Here is a 13,687-nt window from a genome sequence, read left to right as displayed (position 1 = left end):
GTGCATGGTGGGCCAATTGTGTCACTGTTTCTCTGTGTCATGGTAGTTCTCAATTGAGCAGTGGCAGGTGGCCTGAGGGCCAGCGCGTGACATTGCTTGCTGCCGCTTGGCTCCCCATGCACCGGAGCCCCTCCTTCTGGGTGCCTGCGAGGCAGGGAGCCGGACCCGAAGACCAAGGCTCCCTGCCACGCGGCTCCCCGTGTGCCGGAGCCCCTCCTCCCGGGCACCTGCTAGGTTGGAGGCCAGCCTGAGGGCCAGCACTCCCTGCCCAGCAGCTTCCCGAACGCCAGGGGCCCTCCTTCCGGGCGCCTGCGAGGCAGGGAGCCACCCGAAGACCGAGCCTCCCTGCCGCCATAAAGGTATAATTGTGACAGAAAGAAGTGAGTTAGAGATAATATCTTTTCCTGGCTTTGTGTTTTTACCAAAATGTAAGCAAAGTGTCAGTAACAGTTATTTCTTACCAGAAGTTCTTTATGTTGTCAAAACTTCCTTATGATATCAAAAGACTTAGGATTTGCATTCTGGATAAAAATGTGGTCCTTAGCTAAACGTAGTAGTACATGCTATAGTCTCAGCTACTCAGGAAGCTGAGGCAGGAGGGTCATAAATTCAACATCTGAGCATCTTAGTAAGAGGCTGTCTTAAAAACAAAAAGGAACTGAGACTAGGAATGTAGTACATTCCCAGATGTAGCAGTAGTACCTTTGCCTAGCATGTACAGGCGCACAGGGTCATGGTTCAACCTCCATCACCACCACTACCAAAAAAAAAATCCCTCTTGAAGCACACAAACCTTACACCACACCACCTTATTCTGCTTTCTCTTTTCACTGTGCATCATTGTTGTACCTTTGATACCCTAAATTTAATCTGTCCTATTTTATTCCTTTAGGCACAGAGATACCAGATTAACTCACTAATCTAATGAACTAATCCCTGCTATTAGGCTAATAGTAGAGAAGTAAAAAATCCATTTGTGGCAACTTGTGCATTTTAAGTAAGGTGGTTGAGAGAGCAGGGCACCACCAGCCTTTGTTATTCAACCTTTTAGTGCCTTTGATGGGAGAAATGTAAAAAGAAGAGAGTAGACTATTGGAGGCCAAACGGTTGTTGTGAATTTCATAGAGTGAGCATTGAGCTGATAAAATCTATGAGGTCATGACATAGAAGCCTGTTATCACTTGTGTTTAGAAGTCAAAACTTCGTGCAGTCATAAGTGAGGCTTTTTCAGAAGTGGCTGGGTCTAAAGTGTGTGATGCTGGAATTGATTCATGGTGCAATGCTAGGACTAAGGGTGTACTACCCACCCTAAATAGCCTGGTAAGATACAAGGAATAGAAAGAGCTGTGGTCATCCCTTGCTTGCTGTTGCCTGCCTGCTTGCCATGGACTATTTCTCCTCTGCCGTGCCTCTCTGCCATGCTACCCTGCCATGAGCCAGCCAACTATGAGCTGAAACCTCTACAAATTATGAGCTGAATAAATCTTTCCTCTTGTAACTTTAGGGTAGGGTATTTTGTCTCAGCAGTGAGAAAAGTAAGACAAAGCCTAATTTGGTTTAATCTAATTTTCTCAAATAAAAAGTAGTAAATATTATGTTGAATGAATAGGGAGAGGCAAAGGCTACCCAAGGTGTTCTTATCTGTGAGAATAGTTGAGTACTTCTTTATGACGAGTTGATTTCTTATAATTAGTGATTCGTCAAGATTGTTCTTAATTTATTTGGTCATGCATTACACATTTACTTAGTGAATTATACATTGAAGACCTGGTGCTCCAGGGTCTGTGCCACAAAGCAAAATATCAGAGAAGCAGTATTAGGTAGAAAAGAGGGCATCTTCTCCCAAATGAAAGGTAACTAACTGTGTCAGGGGCCCATACAACTTGGATTCTTCTAGAATATGTAGAATAACAAAATGATATGTTACAGTTTGTAGTGGTTTTGGTTGTTCTTTTAGTCTGAGCATGACCCTCCATGCAAAATAACATTTAACCTTACCCTCACTGAAGCACAAATTCAAGATCAGTACTTCTGATATCCGCTGCAGGCTCCCGCAGCAAACCCTTGAGTTGGGGGATGAGTTCTGCTTTTTAAAAGCATTAGGAGAGAATTCAAATCAGTTAAACTAAGAAAGAGAAAAGACACTCTTGGAACTTAATCAACCCTCAGGAGTTTTGAAAAAGTTAAAGCAAAGGAAAGGGAGTTGTACCAAACATCTTTTACTGACATTTGAATATTAATAGATTATCTTACCTCCCTGGAAATGTTAGCTCTTTTCTGTCTTTTCAGTGTCTAGATCTGCGTCACTTCTAATTCCTTGTCTACCACTAAGGGGAAGTCAGTCCTTTTATTTTGCTTTGTTTTATTTTTTGTTTTGGGACAGGGCTTCGCTGTGTAGTTCAGGCTGGCCTTGAGCTTGCAGCAGTCCTCCTGCCTCAGCCTTCCAAGTGCTGGGATTACAGGTGTGTGCCACCATGCCCAGCTCAGAAATTTCTTACAGCATGGTTTGGATGTCTACTTTCCAGGGAGAGATTTCACTAATTTGTAGTATTACTATGGATTTATGTCATTTGTCAATGAATATTTTTCCTATTATTTAATTCAGTTTCTAACCCCCTTTGCTATTATAAATAAATTTGAAATTCAGATTTGAAATATCACTTTTATGACACAAGGTATGAATTTGTGATGTGATTCAAGAAATCTGTTTCTTAGTTTACCAATGCATAGATGTCTTTCAGCTATATGAAGGTGCATGGGATCTGCAACTGTTAGTCAGTTGTTTCTGTCTTTAAAACTGTCTAACCATCAGATGAGGGGCTACAATATTTTTTTTTCCTTCTCCAAATCCAAAATGAAGTTTGGAAAAAGTTGGTAATCAGAATTCTCCACCAAACCCGGCTAAAACTGAGAACTACTTATTCTTACTGTTACAAACGCATGAGAAATTTGCTAAGTCAGTATATATACAGAGAAATTGTTCTGTTATGATGAGGAGATCATCATTTTATGGTTTCACAAACATAAGTGCTTAGTATTTATTCTTTCCTGAAATATAGAAGAGCCAGATAACAAAACACAGAAGGGACTTACATTCTGTATTGCTTGATTTTGCTATTAAGAGTAATACTATTTTTTAAGATGGTTATGTTTAGTATAGAAAATACTAGTTTAAAATAGTTTCACCTAGATATCTAAAATGGGGTTTAAGTGGGCAAATAATTAAGAGAAGTTTTTGATACTGAAAGTAGCATAGGCAATAGAAGCTAATTTATCCCATTAATGAATCTTTGAAGCAATACTGGATGAATAAAAAGATAAGAATCCCACAGGCTTTCCTTGGTTGTCAAACCAGGATTAGTGGCGCAGCACTCGGAGTTATCGCCAGCTCAGTGGGACTTGACAGCACATTTTCTTTCTTGTGAGTAAAGGATTCTCTCAACCATCTCTAGAGATTTTCAGGTGCAGACAGCTGTGTCCTCTTAACCATGGACACCCACCGCTCTGAGACACTTGTTTACTATAGCCTGCAGTGTATCTAGTTGGTTCTGCCACTCAAATTTGACTTGTAAGTATCCATTTATTTTCATCCCTGCTGACCACACCAGGGGCTTTCACATGCATTACTTTAGCTTCTTGGTTGATCTTGCCTTTTGCCCTCCTCTAAGCCATTGTCCGAAACCAGTCAGAGTGACTTTTTAAAAGCACAATTCTGAGCATGTAACTTCTGAAAATTCTTCAGTGGCTTTTTAATGATCAGATTAAAATCAAAGCCAGATTCTTCAAGATCTGTATTTATAGAGCAAGTTTCTGCCTGCCTCTCTGAATTGAGCTCCTTCATTCCTTTCTTATTCATTATTTTCCGCCAGCTCCTAGAACTTTCTCTCTCTCACTTCGGGGAGTTTGCACTTCACAGCCCCTCCACCTGGAAGCACTGTCCCTGGCTCATTAGCACTGTCTCTCAGTCCTCCTTCAGATCTCGGCGTAAATGCTCTCAGAGAGACTTCTCCTTGTCACCTTATCTGATCTTCCTGGTTTCTATCTGAAGCATAGCAACCTTTTCCTCCCTTCTGACATGTATCCCGTATACACGCTACACTAATTAACTGTTCACTTTCCCTTTTAAACCCGAGTGAGTTCACTGAGGACAAGAACCTTTTCTACTTTACCTTTGTCTTCCTAGTGATTAGTGGCATACCTGACACACAGTAGGCACACAATAAATATTTTTAATAATGAATTAGTAAATGAACATGGTAAGTCATACTAATTTTAAGTTTGCAACTTACAGTATTTGGAAAAACTTCTGAAAGATCCATGGACAGTGTCTTTTTCTCACTCTTCCTACTATGTCTCAGGAGTGGTAAAGGCACACATATTAGCTAGAATTTAGTGAACATGAATTAATATATTCAAGGTTCTGTGTTCAGCACTGCGGGGAATAGAGATGTAAGACAGATCTGGTCTGTCCATGGTTACAGGACTTACAGGACAGTGGTTTCAACAGACACATTTATTACTAGCTAGGATTCAAAGCTACAGAAGGGCAGTGAGCCCGGCGTCACTGCACATACCTGCAGTCCAGCTACTCATGAAGCTGAGGCAGGAGGACTGTAAATTCAAGGCCAAAATTAGAAAATGATTAGGGATGTAGTTCAGTAGTAGAGCTTGCCTCCGCTCAATCCCTAATACCACAGAAAAGAGAAGGGGGAAGAGGGACCAAAAAAGAGAAGAAAGAAAGCAGTAAATAATAGGGCCTGATGTTGAAGGGAGAAAATAATAGGAAAGAAAAGATCAAAGGCTAAGAGAAAACCACTTTACAGAAAAAGGTAGGGAAGTCAGGCTTGGTGGCGCACGCCTGTAATCGCAGCACTTAGGAGGCAGAGGCAGGAGGATCACTCTGAGTTTGAGGCCAGCCTGGACTACATAGTGAGTTCAAGGCCAGCCTGGACTGCATAGCAAGACCCTGTCTCAAAAATAAATAAATAAAAATAAAAAACTTTAAAAAGGGTAGGGAAAGGAAGGAAGGAGAAAAAAGAAGGGAGGCCATAAATAATAGGGATTAATATTCAAGGGAGAAAATAAGAGAACAAGATCAAAGACTAAGAGAAATCTATTTTAGTCTGAATTAAGAGGCTACCAGTAATCTTAGAGAATGGTCAGGCTGACAGTCAAAAAGTAGTAAGATTCAGAAGTGAGCAAATGATAAGAGAAATAGAAACAAATATACAAAAGTGTAGTGTAACACATTCAGGCTATACCTTAATTAGTGGTACCATATTTTACCAGGAAAGGTACAAATGGAAAAGCCAGCATATAAGGTGAATTGCTGCTACCCTTTGTGTTCTAAGCCAGCTTTGAACCCAGTTAACTAATAAGAACCATTCTTTTATTAATAATATAGTATGCTTCTGTTTCTTAAGAAATGAACCATAATTGTGATTCTCATTTTACCCTTGACCTGTATTGCTTGCTGTTTCTCCTCAGTGCCTGATCAACAGCAAAAGCAAGCCCTGTCCTTTCTAGCCAAATGCGGCGCATAATAGCGAAATGCAAACATCTTAGCAGGATTCTTCAGTTATGGTAAACATTAGGGCATAGTCAATTTTTTGCCCAACTGAACATTCATTTCCTTGTCAAGCATAAGTTTCTTACCGTAATCCTAATAGGCGTAGATTCTGATTCATGGTCTAAAGCATAGGTAGTAGATTAGAGGCTTATATTCAGGAGCTCTAGTCATTATTGTACAACCATGGATGAGTCATTTAAAGTAATAATTCTTATACCAGGAAGCCTACAATAATTTTACTGTTAATAACTGGATAGAATTTTGAGACCTTGAAAACAGGACACTTTATAAATGTTTTTCATTATCGTCTAACTTCTCTAGGCTCTATTAAAACAGTCCACCAACTAAACTGAGCTTTCATGGGATAAATAAAAGTCAGTGGCAGGCAAATTTTGTGAGTGCAAAACAACCCTGGGTTCAGCCTTCAGACCGTAGTGATGGCTCCATGTAAGCTGCAACTTGTTTGCATGTTCTTGTACTCACATAGCTCCCTTTTCACTGTGGTTAATCCTATCCAATTAAATACTCACTTGTCTATTTGTTTTTGTTTTACATTGACCTGGTATGCAGTATAATTTTTAAAAACTGAAGCCAAAGGTGAGGATTTCCTTTTTAAATCTTACTAAATCTCTGGCCGGGGCTGTAGCTCAGTGGCGCAGTGCCTGCCTGGCACACGCGTGGTCATGAGTTTGATTCCCGGTACCAAAAAAAAATTTCTTTAAATCTTCCTAAGTCTCTTCAAGATGATTTCTGTGTAAGAGAGGAGTTGTCCTACCTATTCTGCAACACCCTCCCTAAAACTAAAATGAATGAATGAATGAATGAATGAATGGAATACTGTTTGTTTTTCAAACTTCAGTGTAAGATTTTCAAATTAAACTTGACTACAGAACCAATTCTCAATACAAAAGAAAATTCTCCATTAGATATTTGGGCCTCCTTTCAGGGAAATATCATGAGCAGAAATTCACTTAGTACTTTTGTTTGATTAGTTCATTAGCCCTGAAACCAGTATAATGGTTTCATTTCCCTTTTCTATGGCACTCCACGTGAAAGGAGTAGAAGAGTTAGTATGTGTTATAAAGATGTCTGCTGACACTGACCTACTGGGCCATACAGTTCTAAGTGTCCAAAGGACCTAAAGATTACAGCAAGTGCAGCAAGAAGATATATCCCAGAGGGGATAGTTGTCCTTTCTTTAATGCCCAATATTTTCTTCTAGAAAATTTTAGTGAGCATTTTTATATGCAAAAGACTGTTGGGCATTACAGAGAATATCGAGATTTCTTTCATAAACTGAAATAAGAATATATACACTCTGTATGTACACACATCCCACATACCTCTACAAACATATATGTGCTCATTCATGCTTAAAAATGTATTATCATTAAGTAGGGCATGGTGTATGCCTATAATCCCAGCACTCTGGGAGGCTAAGGTAGGAAAACTGCAAATTCAAGCTCAGTGTGGATGGTTAATTTAGTGGCTTAGTGAGATGCTGTTTCAAAATAAAAAATAAATAAAAAAGGACTGGGCATGTAGCTCAGTGGCTCAGTGTGAAAACGCTGGGTTCAGTCCCTAGTTCCAAAACACACACACACACACACACACACACACACACACACACACACACACAGAATTCCAGATCAAATGTATTAAACAGTTTGGGTGCTCTAGTCAGGACTTAGGCTCTGTAATTCTGCAGTTCTTTTAGCCTAGCCATCCTTTTGCCTTTGTCCTCAGCCCAGCTGCCCACATGATTTAAAAGAGGGAAGAGGCAGTTCTGGGTTATCATAGGCAGATAAAACAATATCCAGATGCAGAAAAAGGAGGTTTTTCTTTCATGAACAGATAGGAAATCTATTGGCAAGGAGATATGGGGGACTGGAAGCCATCAGAAACAGCTTAGTGGGGGAAAGAGCTTGTGAGGTGGGGTAAATACTACACTAGAGGTATATATGATCTACCCCGGTGGCACCAAAAAGACAGCGCCGCACTCTACTCCAGAAAAGGGTAGAGGCTTGGTAGAACTGACCAGGGAAGACTTGATTTGGGCAAGTGGTTGCTAATTCAGTTAAGACCTATTGAGTATAAGTGCTGTGGAGAAATCACAAAAAGAAATCTAGTAAACATTTAGATACAAATACTTGTCTAAGGCTGAGAAGAGAGAGCCAGGCATGGTGGCGCACACCTGTAATCCTAGCACTCAGGAGGCTGAGGCAGGAGCATCATTGCAAGTCTGAGGCCAGCCTGGGCTACAAAGTGAGTTCAAGACCAGCCTGAACTGCATGGTGAGACCCTGTCTCAAAAAGACGGTGGCCCCCCCCCCCGAAAAAAAGACTGAGAAGAGAGGTCTACAAAGACAAAAAATATAGATTATATAGATGGTGATACAGGCTCTGAAGATGAATGAGCTAATTCAAACAGGGTGTAATAGGAAATACTAACATAAAAATCCTGGGAAACGCTAACATTTAAGCATTGGCAAAGTAAGAGTTGCTAGAGGAATGGGAGAAAAAAGTGAGCTGCTGACAGACAGAAAATAAAAGTGAAAATCTTTTAATGTGACCTTTGTGTGGTATAGTTGTAGTCCAACTAGAACTGATCTTCACTCATGGGTTATAATATTCATACATGTGGTTGGGCAAAGGACTGTTAAAAGCTAGGACAGTACTCATTATCTGCCCAGCGGCAAGTACCCTTCCCCAAGAAATCAGTCAGATGAGTTTTGTCGGAGGTGTTGCCAGGCCTGAACAGCTCCTCACTCAGAGCAGAACTGAGATGTTACAACTCTAAAATGAGTCTGTTTTTCTTTGCAGGAGTGGTCACACATTACTTGCCTTCTGGTTTTCCCGCCAAGAGGGAAAACTAAACCGGCAGCAGACTATTGAACTGGGACATCATATCCTCAAAGCACACATCTTTAAGGTAATTAAAGAAACGAGGAGCCTTTTTGCTTTTCATCTCTAGCAAATTTCCTTATCACTATGTGTGTGAAATGAAACTACTGTTATTTCAGTGCAGGCACTGCTTGCTGAAATTAATTTGCTACAAAGTTAGTCCACCTCCTAAAGTATCCAGCCTGTTTCTCTCTTAGCCTTTAAAAAGAGAACTGTCCCTGTCTTACAGAGAGGTTAAATAGTAGTGACATCTGCACTGGCCATTTCCCAATTTAGTGGATTGCTAGGTTTTCCAGGAGATGTGTGTGCCTAATCAGTTAAGTGAGGAACATGTACACAAACATGTGCATGCTGTGTATGTACCCTGCCGTCTCCTGAGAACAATCATATCGTCACCGTTAGCTGCATGTTTTCAGTGTCTAAAACACAGCAATCCGTGAGAGTAGGTAGTGTTTCAGTGTTCTTATGATTGTTTTAGTAAAGATCTTAATGTTCCTGTTGCTATGTTTTTTAAACCATTTACCTGGAATGAGTGCTAATTTTCCTTAGAACTACTTCCCAATGTCTCTCAAATTACAATTCCAGTTTTCCTCTGAGCCATTGAAAAAATTGGGCTGGTGTACCCAGAGGGAGGCATATAATCAGTTTGCTTGTGCATGTATGCATTCATTCATTTATTCGGTACCTCCTGGAGCACTGTACTAGGTAGTCGGGATAGAAACGTTAAAAAGATGCAATCCCTAATCTCAAGGAAATAATACTTCAGGTAACAGTTTTTAGTTAACACATAAAAGCAGAGAAGGAAACTTACTGTGCTGATTTTTCTAGCCCACAGTCTGCTGTTATTGCACCTTATAGTCCCTTCAGAGTTCTTCCCCTACTTCTGAGGTGAGAAATACAGGTATCTTAAGCAGTTCTCTGGGTCAGACTTCCCCCAAGAGAGGTTGTAAAGATAAAACAGTTGTGTTCAGAGAGAAAGAGGACATTAAGGGCAACTCCAGGAGCCTAGGAAATTCTTCCTAGTACATAAGCACACAGCCAGAAAAGCTGATGTGTTTGATGAACAGAAGTGACACCCACAGTGACAGGTTCTTTAGTTGAACCAGAATTGTCTTGTCCAACAAATCACTGTACGAAACATGACCCCACAATCTGACCTTACTCAGTGAGAGCAGTGGAACTAAACTAAAAGGCAGAGTTTTAAGTGGACTGAAAAATGTCTACTACTTCCATAAATTCTAAGATTATTATCGTTCAGATGGATGGAAAACTAGCTTAAGTATTAATCTTTTAGCATCCCCATCTGCCTAGGATCAGATGCAAAGATGAAGTTGATGCCTGCCTTTGTGCAACATAAAATAAGCATCACATTAACAGAGAAATAACATGAAGCTTCATTTGACCAAGCATGACTTTATCCAAAACGTAAAGACCTACATTTAAATCATATATCCCTGTCCTTAGCACAATTTTATCTTATGTTGATGCAGACAGTATGGTTGCCTGAGAAAGACTAGCTCTGTGTGTGATTAGGCCCGTAAATACTCCTTCATACAACGATGATACGACTGCAGAGGACGAATGAAAACTTAGACTATGGCTTTCGAGGGATAGAGTTTACAGGGTCCCATAAATTCAGGGTTCTCTCTGATAACCATTAGCTTCTCCCAAACTCCTGGAATTCTTAGTCCTCATCAACTAAGGGTCATGAAAAGTAAAGACAAAGGGCCGAGGAATGTAGCTTAGTTATACAGCACTTGCCCTAGCATGTGTGAGGCTCTGAGTTCAATCTCCAGCACCACAAAAAAATTTTTCACAGTTCAAAGATAAACTTTATGATTATAATTAATTCCACTTAAAACATATAATCAGCAGTAACATGCAGTCCAGTTTATATTTCTTTCTCATTTTAAATTTCCCTTGTTTTTTTTTTCTCATACTGGGGATTGAACCCAATGCCTTCTTACTGAGATACATCCCCAGCCGTTTTTTTGTTTAGTTTTGTTCAGTTTTTTTCTTTTGTTTTGTTTGAGGCAGGGTCTCACCAAGTCACTAAATTGCTCAATCTGGGCTCAAATTTGCAATCCTCCTGCCTCAGCTCCCAGGGTACTTAGGTTACACACATGCACCACTACACATAGCTTCCCTTGACTTTTCTGTATTCATAGAAAAAAAGGCATACATTCATTAGTGACCTAAACATGTGAGAAGGTTAGGAGTGTATAATTCTGGATATTTGGCTGGCTGTGGAACCTTTTTAAGCTTTTTTTGTTTGTAAGAGCTTTGTTGTGGTGTAATGTTATATAACATACACATAAAGCTCACCAGTTTCAGGTGTACATGTCAGTGATTTTTAGTATATTCATAGTTGTGCCACATTCACTACAATCAGTAGATTTCCTCAACCTAAAAAATAAACCTTATGCTCCTTCTGAGTCATCCTTCACTCTACTTTCTATGTCTGTACATTTGACTTCTCAGGACATTTCATATACATGCAGTCATATAACGTGATCTGTGCAGGGCTTCTTCCATTTACCATAATGTTTAGAGTTTATAATGTTGTAGTATATATCAATATTTTATTCCTTTTACTACCAAATAATATTCCATTTTGTGAGTACAGCATATTTTGTTTATCTATGATTAGAAATTTGGGTTGTTTCCACTTTGGGCTGTTGTGAATAATATGAATATTAGCATATAAATTTTTCCATTTTTTTTCCAAGAAATGTATGGCATAATCAGTTAAGTGTACAATAGATGTACAATAGATTATAAAATAAAATCCCCAAAATAAAATTATTCACTTTAAAGTCATATTTAGTATGTACGCAACTTGGTGGCATTTAGTACATTTATAATGTTAAGCTATAGGTTTATTTATGGCTAATATGTCTTCAACAGTCTTAAGTGTGTACACCCAAAAGTAGAATTACATGGCACCTGGTAGAGTCAGTATTCAAGAGGCTGAGGCAGAAAAATCATCACTTGAGCTCAGGAATTTTGGGCCAGCCTGGGCAATATAATAAGAGCCCATCCCTTTTTTTTTGAGTGGAATTTCTAGGTCGTATAGTAACTGTGCTCACATTTTAAGGACTTGCCATTCTGCTTTCCAAAGTGGTCACACCATTTTATACTTCCACCAGCAACCTGGGAGGGTTCCAGTTTTTCACACTCGGCTCTGGTCATAGATCAGTGGTAGAGCACATATTTAGCTTGTATGAGGCCCTGATTTCAGTCCCTAGCATGAGACAGACAGACAGAGATGAAGACAGAAACAGAGACCAAGGGTGGGGGGTGAGAGATATAAAAAGTCTAATGTCCTCAACACTTGTTAGTCATTGTCTTTTATTTTAGCCATTTTAATGAATTGTGAAATGGTATGGCACTGTAGCATTAATTTGTATATCCCTAGTAATCTATGTTGTGAGCACTTTATATATATATATATATGAAAAGAGCCAGACATGGTGGTGCACACCTGTAATCCCAGCACTCAGGAGGCTGAGGCAGGAGGATCACTGTGAGTTCAAGACGAACCTAGGCTACAAAGTGAGCTTAAGACTAGCTTAAACTGTATAGCGAGACCCTGCCTCAAAAAAAAAATCTAGGAAAAGAAATATACTTATGAATTGAGGCTGGACATACTTCAGTCTAGTTTATAGTGCAAAGTGTTTTCATTGAGTCTAGTCACTGGAGAGATTTTGGAGTATTTCTGCCTTTAGCTCCCTAAACGGTGTCCTCTAAAATTTTCCTTTGGTTAGTCAGTCTTACAACATTTCTTACCAGAAAAGAATGTTAGCCAGGGGAAAAGAATGTGTAAGTAGAAGAAAGGTTCTTAGATACCAACAAAAAGCATGGGTTTAAATGCAAACTACCACCTAGGCAGTCTCAGTTTTCTCATTTGTAAAATAACAGCAACTCTCAGAATTGTTACAAGGATCGTAGATATAAAATATGTAGCCAGACATGATGCCACACATCTCTAACCTCTACTCTCAGGAGGTTAAGGCACAAAGGAGAGTCTTGAGTTTGCGGCCAGCTTAGCTACACAGTGAGTTTGAGGGTAGCCTATAATCATGTCGTGAGACTCTTGTCTCAAAAACAAACAGTAATAAGGAACAGGGAGATAGCTCTTTCCCAAATGGGAAGGAGACCAAGAGATGGAGGGAAGGGGACGGGTAAAAAATTCAGATGTGTAGATGCACCCACTCCCCCTGATGAGTGCAGTCATTATGTACTGCAAATATGTACTAATAAAATTTTTTTAAAAGTTTTAAAAGGCACGTTATAAAATGCATAGTACTAGTTACGTATCTAGTTTTTATGATCATAATTATTAGTGATATTCTTTTTCTGAAGATAAGATTTAATAAGAAGGTGTCTCTTTAGAGGTTGCTAGCATTGTCTCATAGCAGCAGTTGGCAAAATTTTTCTGTAAAGAGCCAGATACAGCTTTGTAGTCAATACAGTCTCCTTTGCAACCACTTAACTTTCCCACTGTAATTCAGAACCAGTGAGACAATACAGAAATGAGTGGATATGGGTAGACTTGACTTACAGAAACAAATGGAAGTCTATAGGCCATGGTTTTCCAAGTCCTTCTATACAGTGAAGAATACTATTCCTTTTGTTTGCTAGTGTCCTTGTAGTGTAACCAGACATGACCATGAGCATTGGTCAAATGAAAACAGTAATAATCCACTGCAGGTTACTGGATATCTGCTTAGATAAGCCCGCAAATGGCTTACTGTGAAGAATCGCATTGACTGACCCCCAAAGCTAATTTTTATCATGATTTTAAGATACCTGAAGGCCAGACATGGTGGTGCATGCCTGTAAACATAGCTCCTCCTGAGGTTGAAGCAGGAAGACCACAGGTTCAGTGCCAACCTGAGTAAATAAGCAAGACCTGCCTTAAAAATTGGAAAAGAACTGAGGATATAGCTTAGTAGTAGAGTGTTTGCCTAGTATGCACAGTCCGCAGTCCAAAAAAACTGATACCTAAATACTGTAAAAGATTTATCTGATTTATTGATGTTTCCCTGTTATTTTTTTTAAGTAAGCATGCTTTTACAGACTGGTAAGCAGCACTGTAAATTTAGACTCTAAGAAAGGGACTCCATTATCATTTATTCCTGACATAAAGATCCCTCTAGGGGCTGGGGATTTAGCTCAGTGGCAAAGCGCCTGCCTGGCAAGTGCAAGGTCG

General features: G+C 39.6%; 1 protein-coding gene and 1 long non-coding RNA gene across 7 annotated transcripts in view; one reads left to right on the top strand and one right to left on the bottom strand.

Moving 5' to 3' along the window:
• The window catches only part of Tanc2 (tetratricopeptide repeat, ankyrin repeat and coiled-coil containing 2), a 386,320-nt gene that overhangs the window by 327,397 nt on the left and 45,236 nt on the right, over window positions 1-13,687 (top strand). For all 6 annotated transcript variants that reach the window (XM_005402230.2, XM_005402228.2, XM_005402226.1 and 3 more), the window contains one exon: window positions 8,392-8,500. In XM_005402230.2, coding sequence (XP_005402287.1) covers window positions 8,392-8,500 — 109 coding nt within the window. The remainder of the gene's footprint in view (window positions 1-8,391; window positions 8,501-13,687) is intronic.
• Window positions 1-13,687, bottom strand: part of LOC102030629 — a 67,881-nt gene that overhangs the window by 35,616 nt on the left and 18,578 nt on the right. The gene's annotated exons all lie outside the window — the stretch shown is intronic.

The sequence above is a fragment of the Chinchilla lanigera genome, unplaced genomic scaffold (genome assembly GCF_000276665.1).
Source record: "Chinchilla lanigera isolate Chin_1 unplaced genomic scaffold, ChiLan1.0 scaffold00077, whole genome shotgun sequence".
NCBI lineage: Eukaryota > Metazoa > Chordata > Mammalia > Rodentia > Chinchillidae > Chinchilla > Chinchilla lanigera.
The sequence above is the reverse complement of the archived record's forward strand: the minus strand, read 5'-3'. Positions and strand labels throughout refer to the sequence as shown.